Below are 18,740 nucleotides of genomic sequence, written 5' to 3'. Positions count from 1 at the left end.
TAAGCTTGAAGGTTCTGCCCTGGCCTCTAAAGGCTTTGAACATGATGGCGATAAGAGGAATAATAGACGGTAAAAAAAACTGTGGTGTGATCATTGCAAGCAGTCCTGGCACACGAGGGAGACCTACTGGAAGATACACGACAAGCGACATAATTTGAAGAAAAAATCCAGCAATGAAGGACGCGCATTTTAGGTCAACAATAATGATCAAAGGTCAAAAATCTCTTCAAAACACTTCTTTTCACTGAGGAACAAATAGAGCAACTGTTGTCAATTTCTCCAGTCCCAAAAAAAGTTTCCTTCTTGTTCATTGGCTCAAAAAGGTAATTCTAATTCTACTGCACTTGCTAGTGTCAATTCCGATTGTCCATGGACCATAGATTTTGGTGTAACAAATCAGATGACAAGTTCATCAAAATTATTTTCGTCCTATAGTCCTTGTGCAGGGAATCAAAAAATCAAAATAGCCGATGGATCCCTTTCGACTATAGCAGGAAAAGGGTCAATAGTCATTTCTCCCTCACTAACCCTTCACAATGTTCTTCATGTTCCTAACTTATCATGTAATCTTTTGTCTGTCAGTAAAATAACACAAAATAAAAAATTTTGTGCTTACTTTCTTCCATCTCATTGTGAATTTTAGGATTTGAAATTAAGCAGGACAATTGGCATTGCTAGGCAAAGTGAAGGACTCTATTTCTTCGAAGATGGGACATAATTGAGAAACCAACATCAACATACTTGTTTTGAATCAGTGTCTATTTCTCTTGACAATAAAATAATGCTATGGCATTTTAGATTAGGTCATCCTAATTTTCAGTATTTGAAATACTTGTTTCCAAGTCTGTTTAAGAATAAAGACCCATTTTTATTTCAATGTGAAATTTGTGAATTATCAAAACATCATCGTGTATCATTTCTATTGCAACCGTACAAACCCATTGAACCATTTTCTGTTATTCATAGTGACATTTGGGGGCCATCTAGGGTTAGTACAATTTCTGGAAAGAGATGGTTTGTTACATTCATTGAGGATCACACAAGAATTTGTTGGGTATATTTGTTAAAGGACAAATCGGAAGTAGGACAGGTTTTCAAAGATTTTCACAAAATGATTCAAATAAAATTTCAGGGAAAAATTAAGGTTTTCAGGAGTGATAATGGAAGAAAATTTTTTAGTCTAGTTCAAGGGAAATATTTTCTTGAAAATAGTCTTGTGCATCAAAGCTCCTGCAATGATACGCCACAATAGAACGGAGTGGCTGAAAGAAAAAACAAACATATTTTAGAGGTTGCTAGATCTTTACTATTTTCAACCAATGTCCTTATATACTTGTGGGGAGAGGCAATTTTGACAGCAACTTAATTAATAGGATGCCCACAAGAGTTCTAAAATTTCAAACTCCATTTGACGTTTTCAAAAAATTATTTCCCACATCACGGATTTGCTTTAATTTACATTTGAAAGTTTTCGGTTGCACTGCATTTTCCACATTCATAAGTATAACCGTGGAAAATTTGATCCAAGGGCTAGAAAGTGTCTTTGTTGGGTATTCTCCCACACAAAAGGGTTATAAGTGTTTTGAACCATTTAAAAAAAAAAAAAATGCATGTTACCATGGATGTGACTTTTTTTGAAACAAAATCCTTTTTTCATAATGCTCATCTTCAGGGGGAGAAACTATGTGAAGATTCGAATCCCATGAGTTTTTTGAAGATGCTAGACGGGGAGCAATTAGGCAATGACAGTGTAGAGGTGCTAGAAGATGAGGAATTAGACAATGACAGGTTAAACTAGGGCATGGGTAGTCAGGAGAATGTAGGTTTGGATCAAGGCACAAGTGATGGAGAAAAGATGGTGCAGACCTCTAATGACCCATGGCCAGCCTTAGAGGGTGATATTCCAAGTCTAGGAAATACTAGATAGCCACAACCAAGTCTGGAACTAGGTATTTTAGGATCTGAAAGTAAGGGACAATCTACTACTATGTCAAAAAATGATCAAAACACTAGAGAGATAAACACTGCTAAGAATACAAGTAAAGAGGTGATGATTTACTCAAGGATGACCTGGATGCGAAAAAGGATGACTCAACTTTGCCACAAGGCCAAGACTCAAAACCTGAGGACAGATCATCTGAAGACTTGTAAGTTAGGTAAAAATACCTCCAAATCCAATCCTTCTGTGTCATATCATGATCTTAATATTCTAATTGCCAATACAAAAGATAGTAGGTCTTGTACTAAACATCCTTTGTCAAATTTTGTGTCATATGAGCGTTTGTCTCCTTTGTTTGCTGTATTCACTTCACAACTCTCTAGTGTAGAAATTCCCAAAAATGTGCAAGATGCTCTAATTGTTCCTGAATGGAAGAAAGCTGTTTTTGAGGAGATGAGTGCACATGAGAAGAACAAAACCTAGGATGCAATAACCTTAGCAAAGGGGAAGACAACTGTTGGATGCAAATGGGTGTTTACAGTCAAGTACAACTCTGATGGCTCACTAGAGAGATACAAAACTCGACCTATTGCCAAAGGTTTCACTCAAACCTATGGCATAGACTACTTTGAAGCTTTTGCACCTGTGGCAAAACTGAATACAGTAAGAGTACTTCTTTCAATTGCTGCAAATCTAGATTGGCCGTTACAACAACTAGACGTTAAAAATGTTTTTCTCAACGGCGATTTAGAAGAAGAAGTATATATGGATTCTCCTCCGGGTTTTGAAAACAAATTTAGTTCAAAAGTGTGCAGATTGAAGAAGTCCTTATACGGGCTCAAATAGTCTCCAAGAGCCTGGTCTAAGAAGTTCACTCGTTCTGTGAAGAAGCAAGGATACTCACAGGGTCAAACTGATAATACCATGTTCATGAAGTTTTCAGCCAAAGGGAAAGCAGTATTGATAGTGTACGTCGATGATGTCATTCTTACAGGAGATGACTTGACAGAAATGAAAAGATTGAAGACTTGCTTGGCGTTAGAATTTGAAATAAAAGACTTGGGCTCACTAAAATACTTCCTCAGTATGGAGGTGGCTCGTTCAAAAAGGGGGAGTGTTGTGTCACAATGGAAGTACATTTTAGACCTTTTGGAAGAGACAGGGATGAGTGGTTGTCGACCTGCTGACACACCTATGGATCTAAACGTAAAACTATGGGAAAAGGGTGAAGGAACTCCAGTGGATACTACTCGATACCAAAAATTGGTAGGTAAACTGATTTACTTATCTCATACACGTCCTGACATTGCTTTTACAGTTAATGTGGTAAGTCAGTTTATGCATGCCCCTTATGAGGAACATCTTAAAGCAGTTTATAAAATTCTCAGGTACTTGAAGAATACACCTGGGAAAGGACTTTTCTTTTGTAAAAGTGAGCAAAGTAGTATAGAAGTTTTTACAAATGCAGATTGAGCTAGATCTGTCCCAGATAGAAGATCAACTTATGGATATTGCACGTTCCTATGGGAAAATTTAGTGACTTGGAGAAGCAAAAAGTAGAATGTAGTGGCTCGAAGCAGTGCTAGAGCTGAGTTTAGAGCAATGGTACACGAAATATGTGAACTATTGTGGTTAAAGCGAGTCCTAGAGAAGCTACAGAAGGAGGCAAAGTATCCAATGAAACTGTACTGTGATAATAAGGCTGCAATTAGCATTGCCCATAATCCTGTTCAGTATGATCGAACTAAACACGTGGAGATTGACCGACACTTCATAAAAGAGAAGCTTGAAACTGGCATCATTTGTTTGCCATTTGTTCCTACAACTCAGCAAATTGCTGATATTTTGACAAAGGGGCTTCCTTGACCTAATTTTGAGCATCTAATCAGCAAGTTGGGCATGATAGACATCTATGCTCCAACTTGAGGGGAGTGCCGAAAAATAGGCCTTTCTGTTTTGTTTGTTATGATAATAAAATCTGAAGTTAGTGATAAGATATTTAGGGATAGGTTGTTATATTGGTTAAGTTAGAGATCAGATATTTAGGGATAAGTTGTTATGTTGGTTAAGTTAGAGATCGGATATTTAGGGATAGGTTGTCATGTTGGTTCAGATTCTATTGCTCTAATTTGTTAGGTTGTTGAGACTTTCCAGAAAAAGCTCTCTATTTATTTTGTAATCTGCAATTTGTTCAAGATAAGTAGAATATTTTTCTTCTCCTAAAATTCTTCAACTACTAATAACCCATCCTAGCATTATAGGACCAAACACATAGAAGTAAACCGTTACTTCATTCATGAAAGATTATATCAAGAACAATGTGTATTCCAGCCGTGTTACATAACAGATGATCTTTTCTTCCTCCACCGTTTCTCCAGTTTTTTTTCTCCCTTTTCTCTTTTGTTCTTCCACTATAGTCACACTTTTCACCAATAGTAGCTTTAATCGATGGTGAAAGGTACTTCTATGGAATGGAAAACCTGCATCTAAGAACCCTAGCATGTTTTGGGATTCATTGAGTCCCATCACTCGAGTCTTGAAAAGTGAAAGTTTAAGCATGTCAATGAAGAAGGGTAGTTTTGTGTTGAGGATGAGGTCATGGGAGGTGGAGCAATTGATGTGGTTGATATTTCCAGGATGAAGAATTCGATTGAGAAAGATCTTCTCTAATGAGCTCACCTTGGTGGCTTTGATACCATGCATGATTTTGAAATTCAAATATGTATTTGCTTTGAACCTCACCAAATGAAATTGAGTTGTTTCTGTAGTCTTTCTCAATTTGAAAGCTCTTTTAAGAGTGTTTGTACAACTATATTGGGTTCAGTTTCCTTATTAGTATGGAAACCATCCTCAGGAATAAGGAAACAATGTTTCAGACTTTAACCTAGGATAAAAGAAATTTGGTTTCCTCATTTGTATGGAAACCATCCCCAAGAATAGGAAACAATCATTTAAAATTTAAACTAAAGATAGAGGGTTGACTATGCCAACTCTATCCAGGATTCTTTCCTTGATTAAAGGGAGTGAGTGCATACTCCCCTACCTTAACGCATGGTGATTTGAAGAGTCTCCATGTATGCCTTGATGGTTTTCCTCTATATCACCAACATCTCTAACCATGATTTCCTTTCAAAGGATACAATGATACACATTGTGTCTGTGTCTAGCTTCATCACATGTCCAACTTACTCATCTTGTACTGGATTAACTAAGCCCACCTTAGTAGGGAATAGGTGTGAGAGACCTGAGTTGTTTTCTAGCTTTTCTTTCCTACTATTTAAATTCTACTATACATTTCACAGCACTGAAAAAATTCCATCAAGTCCTTAAATAAAGTTCAAAGAGCATTTGTTTCATAGTGAAGATGAGCTTTTCCAATTTTGAGAGATGATGTCTCTCGCTCATTTAGGTCAAGGTAAAAATATGGCAAGAGACCAAGGATACAAGAGGTGTAGTAAACTCACTCTTTTTGTATAACTGGAAAGAACGATCTAGAGCCCCATTCAAGGATCCCTCATCAATGCCTTCAAAGACGAACCTTGACAGGAAAAAATGCAATATATCAGTAAAAAAAAGTGTAGGACCAAAAAATCGATAACTAATAAACATTGCTTTAATTATAAGAACATGGTAATAACTAGGTAAATGAACCATAGTTGGAAAATCGTTTCTAGATGAGAACTGCTTCCTCCTAATAGCATTAGCTGAAAAGGAAAATAGTTTTCTTTGTTATTTGTGCAGAGAGTACAATGATGAAACCTTTAGCCTGATGAAAGACCTATCAAGTACTTGGCCATCTGGTCATGCAAATTGATAACCATATATTGAAGGTTGTGATATATGCAAGTACTTGGTCATGTTTTTTGATAATTTTTACGAATAAAAGAATATGGTTTCTTAAAATTTCCATGCACTCAGTTGAGTTTAAAGGTTTTGACCAAGCCATTTGTGGGCTCTGTTTTATTCTAGTATTAATCTAGGTATAAATCTATGCCTGACGCAAAGTTTCTGAGACAATTTGAAACCATTCCTACGAGTAAAGATATGTGGAAACGTGTCATGAACTACACCCTAATAAGCCCAACCATCGCATTAATGTATCTGTGATGAAAATGCAGGAGGTTAGGTCCCACCATTTTATGGGTCCAACGGTCCAAACAACACCTTCTATGCCAAAATGATGCTACTACAACCAGTCTACCATCTTTTGGGTGGCAGAAGAGAATTGAACAACCAGCCTATGCAAACAATCACTCTTTTGAACTACCCATCTCCGTTAGTTCAACAGCCCTAAATGCACGTCTGATTTTATCTCATGGTATTGGATGGTAGAAGAGAGTGGTCTATAATTTATGGAGAAGATGATTCTTTTGGGCATGGGACTCTTTCAACTGTTGGCTTCCACTTCCGTGAATATGCAACATGCCTACCGTTTTAGTGATGTGATTTTAACTAAATGAAACAATTCAGTTTATTTCATATGTCCAGCACTTCAGTTAGCCAAAACAATATACACTCTGAACGAAAAAACTACACAATTCCTCCATACATTCACAAAATTTTGGGTTGTTTCTGCCACCAAAGACATAGTTTCAAGATGTTTGTAGGCATATTTCAAACATATCAATTGAACATCAAACATTCTCTATTATATGTTAACTACTTAGTCAAACATGACCACTCCATATAAGGATATCCTTTGCATTGTTAGGGAAGATAGAAACTTGAAATTGGAGGTCTTACACTAGTGAAGGTAATGCATTTGCATAATGCCTGTATCTATATTAATCAGGAAAGGTCCAATTTCTTCAGTATTCACCTAAAGCATCCATGCTTACCCTTGAGTTAGTTATATGTTCTTTAGGATCACCCAATTTACTACTCAGCTGGATTTATCTTTTTGAAGAAATATTTCCAATTAGATCCAGAATTAACAAAAAATATAGTATAGATTGTAAGTATGCTAAAATCAGGATATATATCTAAAACCAAAAAGTCAAGACACGTGTTATGGGAGTTGAAAAATGACAATTAAAAAAATGGTTTTTCAAAGAATCTAACAAGATGCGTAAATCTCAAAAAATTATCAAGGATACGACATTTAAACATCGAAAACAGAGCTTAGATAAGGAAAAACAAGCGTTGCAAGCATTGTATGTTGAGTCATAACCATGTCAACTCGGGTCAGATCAATTGACCAAAGTCAAGGAGGTAAATAAGCTGTTTTAGTTGAGACAAATCCAACTTGACATCTAAGCACTTGAGGTGTTGAAGGGAATCCTAAAGAACCTTATAAGACCTATTATAGGAGGAAGAAGATTAATAAGCAAGCATTGCTGTGGCATGACAATGGATCTTGTGATACTTATTGAGTTTTTTTCTTATTTATAGCAGTCAAGGGTATATTGGTCTTTTTACATTTTAGTCCTGAGGGTCCGACAACTATTTTATGTTTTTTCAGTTTTAGTTCATGTTTGTTTAAAGTTTCAAGGCATTTGGTCAAGTTGTTAGGGAGTTGTGGGTCTTTTTTTGTCAATTTATTCATTTTAGAGGTCAAGGGCAAATCTATACTTTTGCCCCTTAAGTATGGACGCCCTAACTATAGGTCCCCATAAATAATCTTTTTTGTTCTCTTTGACTGCCTAAGCAACCTTTGTGAGTAATTCCCAAACCCTAGAAGTGATTTCTATGAACCCTAGAGTGATTCTAAGGTTTTTTCTCTCCATTTTCCCTTTATTATTGGTGAGAGACTTGTTGTTCGCTGATTTATTGTAAAATAAATCAGATTAACCAATTTCATAGTCTGTCCTGCATCAATTGGTATCAGAGCGAAGGTTGGCACTATGGCAACAAGTAATAGGACTTTTAGAGGGACATTTACTAATGCTCAACAAGAAAAGCTTCTCTTCAAGTTCGTTGAGAGAGTAGATGAACTTGAATTCCGAGTCAGAGAGATGAGAAACCATCCAATTGGTCCCATCCCTAATGAAGGAACCAGCGGTGGAGAAAGGAGCCAGAGATTGACATATCAGTCAATAATTTTGTTGGACAGAGGGTTAACACGACAACTAGAGCACCTATAAGGGCCACCCCTGCAAGGATATGTTACTCCGCAAGGCGCTTTGGATGATGTGCTGCAAGATATGCTTGAACAATCCAAATCTAGACATCATGATCAACAAGATGACATAACTAAGAAAGTCAAAGTTGAAATATCTGATTTCAAAGGTGACATTGATCCTCAAGCCTTCTCAGATAGACTTGCAGCCCTAGAAGAATATTTTAATTGGAATGATATGCTAGATGAAATGAGAGTTCGATTTCCTAGGATGAAGTTGGTTGGTCATGTTAAAGTGTAGTGGAGAAATCTTGAGAAGAGGCAGGATAAATGGGAAGTTCTCTTATCACTATTTGCGATGAAGATTTGTCTCAAGGAGAAATATTTACTTGCTGATTTTCAAGATGATCTTTATGAGGAAATGGTCTCACCCCCCCAAGACAACTTATCTGTAGTGGAGAACATGCGGCACTTTGATGAGTTAGCTATTTGTTGCGAGACTACTAAAGATGAACGACAAAAACTTGCTCATTTTAAAAATGACTACTTTAAGGGTTTATGATTTAGAAGATGCATTCTTATGACAAGGTGGTTTGGAAACCAAACTGGAGAACTATTAACTCATAAGACTTTTGATGGAGGAAAGACATCGAGGTCAGCATTGCCTAATGCTAACACATCCAAGCCTGGTGGATCTCGACCTTATGCAGGATGTTCAACATGCCATCAATCTTATTCTGAGTTCCCAATTGCTGAATTAACCAGTTTATCGCATGAACCTAACAAATATGCCGAGTTGAAGCGTCAGGTTGATGAACTACTTAAAAGGGGATTCATAGGGAAAAACATGAGTCATTGCGCAATGCCTACTCTATTAACCCCAAAGAAAGATGAAAGCTGGAGAATGTGTGTTGATGGTAGGGCCATCAACAAGATCACAATCAAGTATCATTTTTCAATTCCAAGATTGGATGACATGCTCAATATTGTGGTAGGTTCTTTTATTTTCTCTAAGATTGATCTCAAAAGCGGATACCATCAGGTTCATGTCAAACTAGGAGATGAATGGAAGACAACTTTCAAGACGAAGGATGGTCTATATGAATGGCTTATCATGCCTTTTGGCCTCACTAATGCCCTTAGTACTTTCATGCGAGTGACGACTCAGGTACTTCGACCTTTTATTTGGCAATTTCTTGTTGTTTATTTTGATGATATACTTATATATAGCCACTCACATGATGAGCACACTACCAACCTTTGCTAAGTTATGAGAGTTTTACGCTATGAAAAACTCTTCATAAACTTGAAGTGTGCTTTCATGACGTCCAATGTTATATTTCTTGGATTGGTTGTATCATCCAAGGGCGTAGGAGCTGATCCTAGAAAGGTAAAAGCTATTCAATAATTGCCAATTCCTACTAACCTCCATGAAGTACGCAGTTTCCATGGCCTAGCCATTTTCTACAGGATGTTCATAAGAAATTTTAGCAGTATCATGACTCCTATCATTGATTCAATGGGGAAAGGAAATTTTAATTGATTAGGGGCAACAAATAGTGCTTTCGAGCTTATAAAAAGATGACAGAAACACCGGTTTTGCAATTGCCAGACTTCTCCAAGGTTTTTGAAATGACTTGTGATGCTTCTAATGTTGGGATTGGAGGTGTGCTTATGCAAGATGATCATCCTATTTCTTACCATAGTGAAAAGCTTAATGAGGCAAAACATAAATTTTTCACTTATGATAAAGAACTCTATGTAGTTGTTTAGGTCCTTCGTCATTGGAGACACTATTTGGTGTCTAAGGAATTTGTTTTGTATTCAGATCATCAAACACTCCGATATCTGAATTTACAGAAGAAACTAAGTCATCTTCATGGGAAATGGGTAACATTTCTTCAAGAATACACTTTTGTTCTCAAGCACAAGGCTGGTGTTGAGAACAAGGCAGCAGAGGCGCTTAGTCGAGTTGTTTACATTTTGCACTCTATGAGTATATAGGTGATTGGGTTCGATAGACTGAAGCAAGATTATTCTTCTTGCAAGGATTTTGGCGTTATTTATATTGCTTTAGTGGCTGGATAGCAAGTGATTATCCTTCATTTTCATTACACGAGGGCTATCTTTTCAGATACATGCCTTTGTCTTCCAGATACTTCTATGAGAGATCATGTAGTCTGGGAGTTACATGCAGGTGGTGCAGCAGGTCATTTTGGACGTGATAAAATTATTGCTATGGTGGAAGATAAATCTTATTGGCCTAGCCTTAAGGTAGATGTCACCAGGATCATCAAACAATGCCGTATATTTCAACTTGCAAAGGGGTGAAGCAAAATGCAGGACTTTACACTCCATTACACACCCCACATGAACCTTGGCAAGATCTCTCCATGGACTTTGTACTTGGTTTGCCAAAGACTGTTAGAGGCCATGATTCTATTTATGTAGTAGTGGATCAATTTTCTAAGATGACTCACTTTATTCCATGTAGCAAGACTTCTGATGCTTCACACGTGGCTACTCTTTTCTTCAGAGAGATAGCACGATTACATGGACTTCCATTGACTATAATGTCTGACAGAGATGTGAAGTTCATGAGCTACTTTTGGAAGACTTTATGGAAGTTGTTAAATACAAAGCTGGAATACTTTTCTTCATTCCATCCTCAGACAGACAGCCAAACTGAGGTAGTTAACAAGAGCTTGGGTGATCTACTAAGATGCTTGGTTAGTGATCATGTTTCTAGGTGGGATTTAATCTTACCTATTGTTGAATTTTATTATAACAGTTTAGTCAATAGATCTACAGGTAGAAGTCCATTTGAAGTGGTTACATGCATGCAATCTAGACGACCTATCGACATCATTCCTTTACTATCATATGCATAAGTCAGCATTGAGGCAGAGGGGTTTTCTAGGCACATACATGATATACATGATGATGTTCATAGGAGGATTGCCCTTAGCAATGATGCCTACAAGCCTAAGGCATATTTGCATCGCTGTTTGGCTGACTTTCATGAGGGTGATATGGTTATGGTGCGTATTAGGCCTGAAAATTTTCCCAAGAGAACTTATAAAAAACTCCATTCCAAGAGCGCTGGCTCTTCCAAAATTCTTAAGAAGATTAGCTCTAATGCTTATGTTCTAGAGATTCTAGAAGACATGAGTATCAGCCCTATCTTTAATATGGAGGATCTCACTTCTTACCATGGTCACCACGATAGTACTTCAATGTCCGCTCCTAATTTGCCTCCTACTCATACAACTTCTGATGTTATAGAAGATGTTTTGGATGAGAAGGTGATTTCTACTACAAGTGGTGGTTATCAAAAGTTCCTAGTGAAGTGGAAATGTCGTCCATTGTTAGAATGTATTGGATTACAACTAAAGAATTTCAACAACTAAACCTGGATATGTATGAAGAATATCATGCCTTTAACTCGACAGGGTCAAGTTCTTTTAAGCCGGGGAGAGATGATGGGAATCCTAAAGAACTTTGGAAGACCTATCATAGGAGGAAGAAGACTAATAAGCAAGCATTGCTATGACATGACGATGGGTCTTGTGATGTTTATTGAATTTTTTTCTTATTTATAGTAGCTAAGGGTATTTTGGTCTTTTTACATTTTAGTCATGAGGGTCCAATAACTATTTTATGTTTTTTGAGTCTTATTTCATGTTTCTTTAAAGTTTCAAGGCGTTTGATCAACTTGTTTGGGAGTTATGGGTCTTCTTTTGTTTATTTTAGAGGTTAAGGGCAAATATGTAATTTTGTATGGATGCCCTAGCTATAAGTCCTCCTAAATAATCTCTTTCGTTCTCTTTTTGAAGGCTAATGAATAAAATCTTATTTTTTATTTCCTAAGGAACCTTGGTGAGTGATTCCCAAACCCTAGAGTGATTCTAAGGCTTTTTCTGTCTATTTTCCCTTTCTCTATTATTGGTGGGAGACTTGTTGTTGGCTGATTTGTTGCTAAATAAATCAGATTAACCAATTTCATAGTCAGTCCTACATTAGGTGTTAAGCCATTAACATGATTAAAATCATGTTAAAAGATTTCCAGTACCCAAAATTTACATCAATTGTAGGATAACAAAATCTAACCCATTAACCAAAGAAACAAAACTCATTTCATTCCTGTCATTCTTACAAACAAAAAACAAATCCAGAAAATTTGTGATTTTCAATCTGCAACTTTCTTTTAGCTCAACCTCCATACAAATCATAGAAGAAAACTGGTTTTCATAAAGATATGCAACTTGAAAGCCAATAAAAATTGTTAGAAGTTGATCTTCAAGAGGGCAGCTGAACAAACACTTTACAAGGCATAAAGCCAGGTATAAAAACTCCATCTTTAATCTTTGATAGGTTTGATATCAGTCATAAGCTTTGAATTCATTATAGGTCTCAGATATTAAGAATTAGTCCTAACTAGCAATCTGATTTCAGATTTTAGAATTTGAATTTAAGATCAAACTTTGATGAGACCCTAAAGTCAAGAAGATTCTATAAAAGAAGACACTTAGAAATATATTAGAACTAACTAGAAGCCCGAATTGAAGGAAAAATCAGGTAGGAAGACTTATATTTCTGCCATATAGTTCCAAGTTTTATTAATTCTTTTATGTGGTGAAAAAAAAAATTGTTTTAATTATGTTACTTCTAAAGAATCCATACATGCAGATTAAGTGTTTCATTAATTTTATATAATTATGGTGAACTTAAGTTAAGAAGAAAAAGAACTGTCAAGGAAAGAGTCAATTTCACACCAAAATCATTAATCTGAATTTTTTTCACAGCCACTGACACTTTCCAATCGGAAAAGTTTTCAAAAAATAAATAAAAAGGAATGATGTTTTGTTATATTAAATTAGTGGTTATAGCATTTTAGGCTAATCAAGCATAGTCTAGGATTAACTTTGTTATGTAATTAGCCAATTAACTTTATATATGGAAATGTTGTGTTTTTCATGTATTGATTTTTAATTTATCATTTGAAAGGATTTATAGATTGGGGAACCCTATTTCAATGAGATTTATAGGTTTATAGTGAGAACAATGTTCTTATTTGAGTGTTGATTGGACCCAAATTGGTGTACATGCAATGGCTCTGCCATGTTTGTGAGGCGATCTAGCTACATTCTGGCACGACCATGTAAGAGACTTAGCTGCATGTTAGTTTTCTATTGTTTATTATATGCAAAGGACGTTTCCATGTAAGTCATATATGCATGTACGTGAGATATATGGGTTCATCAAAATACATTTGTACGTTCATGCATTGAAAAAAAAAAATGAAAACTAGCATATTTATTAAATATGTTTAGTTGTGCATCATTAGAGTCAGCGAATTCCTATAATGATAAGTTCTTGTTCTAGAGTGACAAGTTCATCTAGGATAGTAGTAGCAGTGCTCATTCTCCCCTATAGTATGAGATGCACTGAAGAAGGGCATCCCTACCAAAATATGGGATATTCATTCATGTCTTTAATGATGAATGTTTGTAAAAGTGGCAGTTTATTGTATAGGAAGGGTATGATATATTGTGATCGATCATAAAGTCTATCATGTTCCTAATCTTTTTAATTGCTACGCTATCATGTTTGACTTGAATGTCAAAAGAATTGTTTTTACTAATTACATCTATATTGTTTATCCTGATTAGTTGATAACTTTGCCAAGATTAGAATGTATTATTCTACTTAGTATGTTTTATGATTAGATGTTATTGTTTATTGAAAACCTACATGTTTTATAGTTGTCTAGAAGAATTATACGATCATGCCATGATTATATGATAGAAATGTGGATTTTTCTGCTGGGTAACTCCCTTTACCCATCCCCCAAATCACCAGTTTCAGATATCCTGTATCTGAGACTTACAAGGAAATTGCCTCTGAGATGTCAGAAGAGGCAGAGGTTTATGGTGAGTGGTGACGTGAATCCAAAGTTTTGTTAGAAGTGAGTGATGGTTGTTATTATGATGAGAGGTTTGGAGTTATCTTTTGTTATAGTTTATATATATTAGTATAGTAGATAGCGCTGCTCTTTTTGTATGTATATGTCAGTCATGGAGAGCAGATGATACTTTACTTGGCCTTTTGGATATATATGATCCTCTTTTTTTGAATTGTCATCATGTGCACTCTGATATACATAATGTTGAGTTGCTTTTGCTATTATTATGATTAGAAGTGAAAACAATTATCAGGTTACTCATATGTATCAAATTTATAGATAGGAATTTTATTATCTCACACTTGGAGTCTATCATGAAATCATGGGGATCAGTGATAGTATTTGTCGGCGCCACAAAAATATTTTAGTTTTTATTTAAAACATATACAAATGTTAATAGTAACGATTAACCTATAAGAATTAAACTAGCAAGAAATAAGACATGAAATGGGAGTTATCATATATGACTAAAATGGGTTGCTTACATGCATAACATACCTTTTAATAAAAGCATTAAAGAAAAAAATAGAGCATCCGTTGGGCAACAACCACATGCATATGTACTACATTCTAACCATGTTGTCACATATATTTGATCTTTTATAACATAATGCATCAATAAAATTTATATTAAATCTACAGAATTAGAAAAGTCCACAAAAATCACTTAGTGTAAGAGTTGAAGACAATCACTAGTAATAGTACAAAAAATGAAAAAAGAAGAAAGAAAAACAAGTATTTACACATTTCTTGCATTGTTTAGATAAATTTCTTGTTTTTTCATTGGATAATTTAAAGTTTCCCATGCTTATGATTTCCTTTAGGTTGTAGTGTTTTTGTTTTCTTGCTTTTATGATCAAAGCCTTGATGCAAATTAAGTGACTTGATTACAAACATTGATATGCATAATCTCTCTTGAGTCAGGTATCAACGTAAACATATACTAGAGGCACTTGCTCTTACTTTTCTTACTATTACTCTTAATAGTTGTAGTATAATGAGTTCGTTTCCATGCTTGTTTTAACATTGACTAAAACATCAATGAGTTTTCCTTACGTTTTTTGTGCTATTTTCATAATGCTTCCATAGTCTCCAAATTTTTTACAACGTTTACATTATTTTCAGATATTTTAAATTTTCATGTGAAACTAAATATTCATAGGCACCAAAATTTCGAACATTGTTTGACCGTACTTATGGATGCCCATTGGAACTTAGCTCACCAAAAGAAGCTTTCAAACCATCATGCGCCATGGACTTGGTAACATAAAATAAAAATGAAGTGCAATACCCGTTGGCCATTTCGAGATTTGAATGATCATCCATGTCAAAGACTGTGTCTGCAAGGCCACCTGTCTTCCTCACAATTGGTATCTGAAATTATCATAAAGAATTTCAAATGAATAACTTCAACATAAAAACATTTCCTTATCATCATCAAAATAAGGGGTTCATTGACTAACTGTTTTTTATAGATACAAAATATAATATAGAAGAACAATACAAGAAAGATGGTTGAGAAAACCAACCAAATCAAAAGCTCAATATTGGGAGTAAGAACGAAGAAAAACAAAACTAAGAGCCACTAAGCAAGATAGAATCAGGAAGTCATGCTGGTGAAGTATTGGATCGGTCAAATCCAGATTGAGATGTTCACATCCCACAAATCTCTATTATAGTACTCTATTGTTATGTATTATATAATGAGTTGATGATGCATTTTTGCTATTTGAATCCAGATTGAGATGTTCATATCAATCATGATTCACAAATCTCTATTATAGTACTCTATTGTTACGTATTATATTATGAGTCAATGATGCATTTTTGTTATTTAAGATTTATTTATGTATTTTATTCTATTTATTTTACAGTTATTTGAGATCCTTTCAGATTTATTATTGTTTTGATAAACCTGCATTATTTGTTAATGAATTAGAATGATTAATTTGCATATTAGGTCAGTTTCTTGTTAGGTAACTCTTGTTACTCACCTTGCGAATCATCTTGGCTTGAGGAAGTTCCAGTGATCTATGATTAGTTTGAGAAGTGTTGCAGTATCAGATTATCACTAAGTTGGTTTGTCTGTTGTGAGCATTAGATAGAATAGATTGATTTACGTTTAAAGAGAATGTCAGTATACATATTTGGCAGTATGTGTCAATATTTCTTTCTATTATATACATAAATAGAGGGAGTTGTGACATAGAACTCTTGTTTTAGTTAATGTATTGTATTTAATTATGTTTCCGCCATATTATATTAGATCTAGTTATATTATCATTGCCAGAAATCATTGTAACATATGTGTTTATCATCATATGGGAATATGGGATATATTTCACATCGAGATTCATAATTTAATCATGGAGATGTGTGTCAAAATGTGGGGGGTGACAAAATCATTTATACCAATGATGATATTAGGAACTTAGATTCCCTTCCTGTAGAAGATTTTCCTATTTGCCTCCTTCCAAATGCTTCAATTTATCATGAACGGGATCATCTTAACCATTAAAACATTAAATCCAACACAGTCCCAGAACAATTTCTCAAGCTTAAATCTCCTCAGTAGCGGCAATATCCTCACTATTGTGGTTTTTTCATTTTCGGGGTCTCAAATTCTTGCACGTAAACATAGTAGAATGTCGTTGATCTTCATCTCCACACTTAATGTATTTTATCTTTATAATTTCTACAATGTTTCCATGAAAACTGGATTAATTCCCACACTGAGCAAAATATTTCCATTTCTAGGCTGACTGAAATAGATACCAAAATTAAAATTGAATACGTTGGTCTTAGCTGAAAATCTAAAGATAAAGAAAAATAGAGGACACATGGAGAAGTAGCTAATTGTATGTACAATGAGTCCGAATGAAGAGGCTAATTGTATGTACAGCTGTGGAGGGCCCTAAAATACTAGATGAAAGGAGAACATGGGAGGATTAGAAAGAAGGTTGATTTTTACGCGAAAAGCATTTATAATAATATCTATTATATTCCATTTCTTTTGAAAATATATTCCAATCTTTCCTAAACAATGTACTGCTGACCACAAATCCCATAAGAAGATGAAAATTTGCACCACTTTCCCCATTTAAACAGCTACCAGTTTTACACCAAACGGTTGAAACTTCATAATAAACATCAATATTTGTAGACATATTCTTGAATTAGAACAGGTTCTGTAACAAGTAAAATGTCAATACCGCTCCATAACGCATGCCTATCATTTGAGCAAGTCCACAAGGCTCAAACATGGAAGGAACAAACACCATATCTGCTGCAGCATAGAGCATGTGGGACAGCTCCTCACTACACAAAAGGGGAAGAGAAACATTAAATTGAATGTATCTTTCAGGAAAGAAAAAGGCACTTTTGTCATTATTGGAAAATTCATCCATCAAGCATTTTACAGAAAAATCCCAAAAGCAGTTCTTTTGCTTTCGAAAAATTGAGGGAAAATATATATCCATGCTTACCATAAAGTGGAACACTTTTCTGGAAAGGTTAAAGCAAAAAAATAGAAAAAAGAAAAAGTGGTAATCAGTCAAAAGGTCCATCAGAACTTTACCTATATGTCAGAAGGATCCGGATGCTGGTACCAGGATTATGCTACAAAAAGCAATACTATCGTCAGTCAGTTGTTCATATTTGTTTTCGTATGATTTTCAAGAAGTGATCCAAGAACAGATCAAAAGAAATGATTTCAAGCTGATGCAAGAACTCAAATCTGGAGTCTCCCTCCAGAATTGCAGACTAGGGGGAATGACTATCTCCCCTACTAATGTTCATTGTATTTCAAAATCTCATCCATTACCAAATTTGCAAGCCCCTCAAATTCTCTTTCAACTCTACTATCTGAAGCTTTGCCCAGTATGACCAGCTGTCCCCCCTACAAAATGATCCGAAAGTGTGAAAAAAGACTCCAGTATACTTCGACCAGTAGTTCGACAGAAGAATAGACACACGTGTGTAGGAGTTAAGAAGTGCAAGATAGTCGCCATTTTGGTGAATGAGGAAATCCATCAATAGACTTTTTTGTACAATCAATTCCACAAATAAATGAGGTGAACTAAGTTATAACTTGCAAGGATAACATTGATAGTTTTGTACAAATGATATAATGACATTTTCATAGTTATACTTAGCTTCAAGATATCAAAACCTTACAAAAAGGAGTTTTAGAGCCAGATATGAGGTTATATAAATTTTATATGGGTATTTATACCAACTTTGAGTAAAACTCAGGCAAGCTATTCGAAGCCCTCCATTACCTTGGTGAAGACCCAAGTCACCACAAAAAGGTCTAAGAGAAAAAACCAAATTCATGACCAACCTCACAATGAGTAAAGAAACGATTATATTCTCCTAACATTCTTTTAAAAGCTTGCCTTGTGTGAAAAAGTACTCCATGGTGAGGATTTTCTTGGGTGAAAAATTATCTAATGAAAAGCTTAAACTCAAGATGGAATATGCTTTCTCCAAATTTTCTTCAAAGGTGACCTCTCTATAAGAAGCCCACATGAACCTTTCTTTTCCCACTCCATAGTTGTTGACGTTCTAAAACTTACTGATGTAGGATGGTGAGGGAAAAAGAGAAAATCGGGGGGTTTAAGGAAATCTAGTTGGGGGTTGGGTTAAGGATTTGGGCAACAATAGGAAAATGGTTTCCAAAATACCACTATATGTTGAAATGTAAACACAAAGTTTTTCAATTACAACACTTTAAAATTACGATTAGGGGAAGGTTTAGGGTATTTGGAAAAAAGATT

At 35.2% G+C, this 18,740-nt stretch overlaps 1 protein-coding gene across 6 annotated transcripts in view; it reads right to left on the bottom strand.

Annotated features, from left to right (window-relative positions):
- The window catches only part of LOC147393126 (putative starch synthase 4, chloroplastic/amyloplastic), an 86,249-nt gene that overhangs the window by 25,283 nt on the left and 42,226 nt on the right, over positions 1-18,740 (bottom strand). For 5 of the 6 annotated variants that reach the window (XM_086455247.1, XM_086455246.1, XM_086455244.1 and 2 more), the window contains 5 exons: positions 17,786-17,860; positions 17,540-17,580; positions 17,175-17,280; positions 15,254-15,336; positions 5,404-5,477 (listed from right to left, as the gene is read on the bottom strand). In XM_086455247.1, coding sequence (XP_086311373.1) covers positions 5,404-5,477; positions 15,254-15,336; positions 17,175-17,280; positions 17,540-17,580; positions 17,786-17,860 — 379 coding nt within the window. The remainder of the gene's footprint in view (positions 1-5,403; positions 5,478-15,253; positions 15,337-17,174; positions 17,281-17,539; positions 17,581-17,785; positions 17,861-18,740) is intronic. The other variant, XM_086455248.1, reaches the window with a different exon arrangement.

Source organism: Akebia trifoliata, chromosome 10 (assembly GCF_017979445.1).
Source record: "Akebia trifoliata isolate Shusen 1 chromosome 10, ASM1797944v1, whole genome shotgun sequence".
Classification (NCBI taxonomy): Eukaryota; Viridiplantae; Streptophyta; class Magnoliopsida; order Ranunculales; family Lardizabalaceae; genus Akebia; species Akebia trifoliata.
The sequence above is the reverse complement of the archived record's forward strand: the minus strand, read 5'-3'. Positions and strand labels throughout refer to the sequence as shown.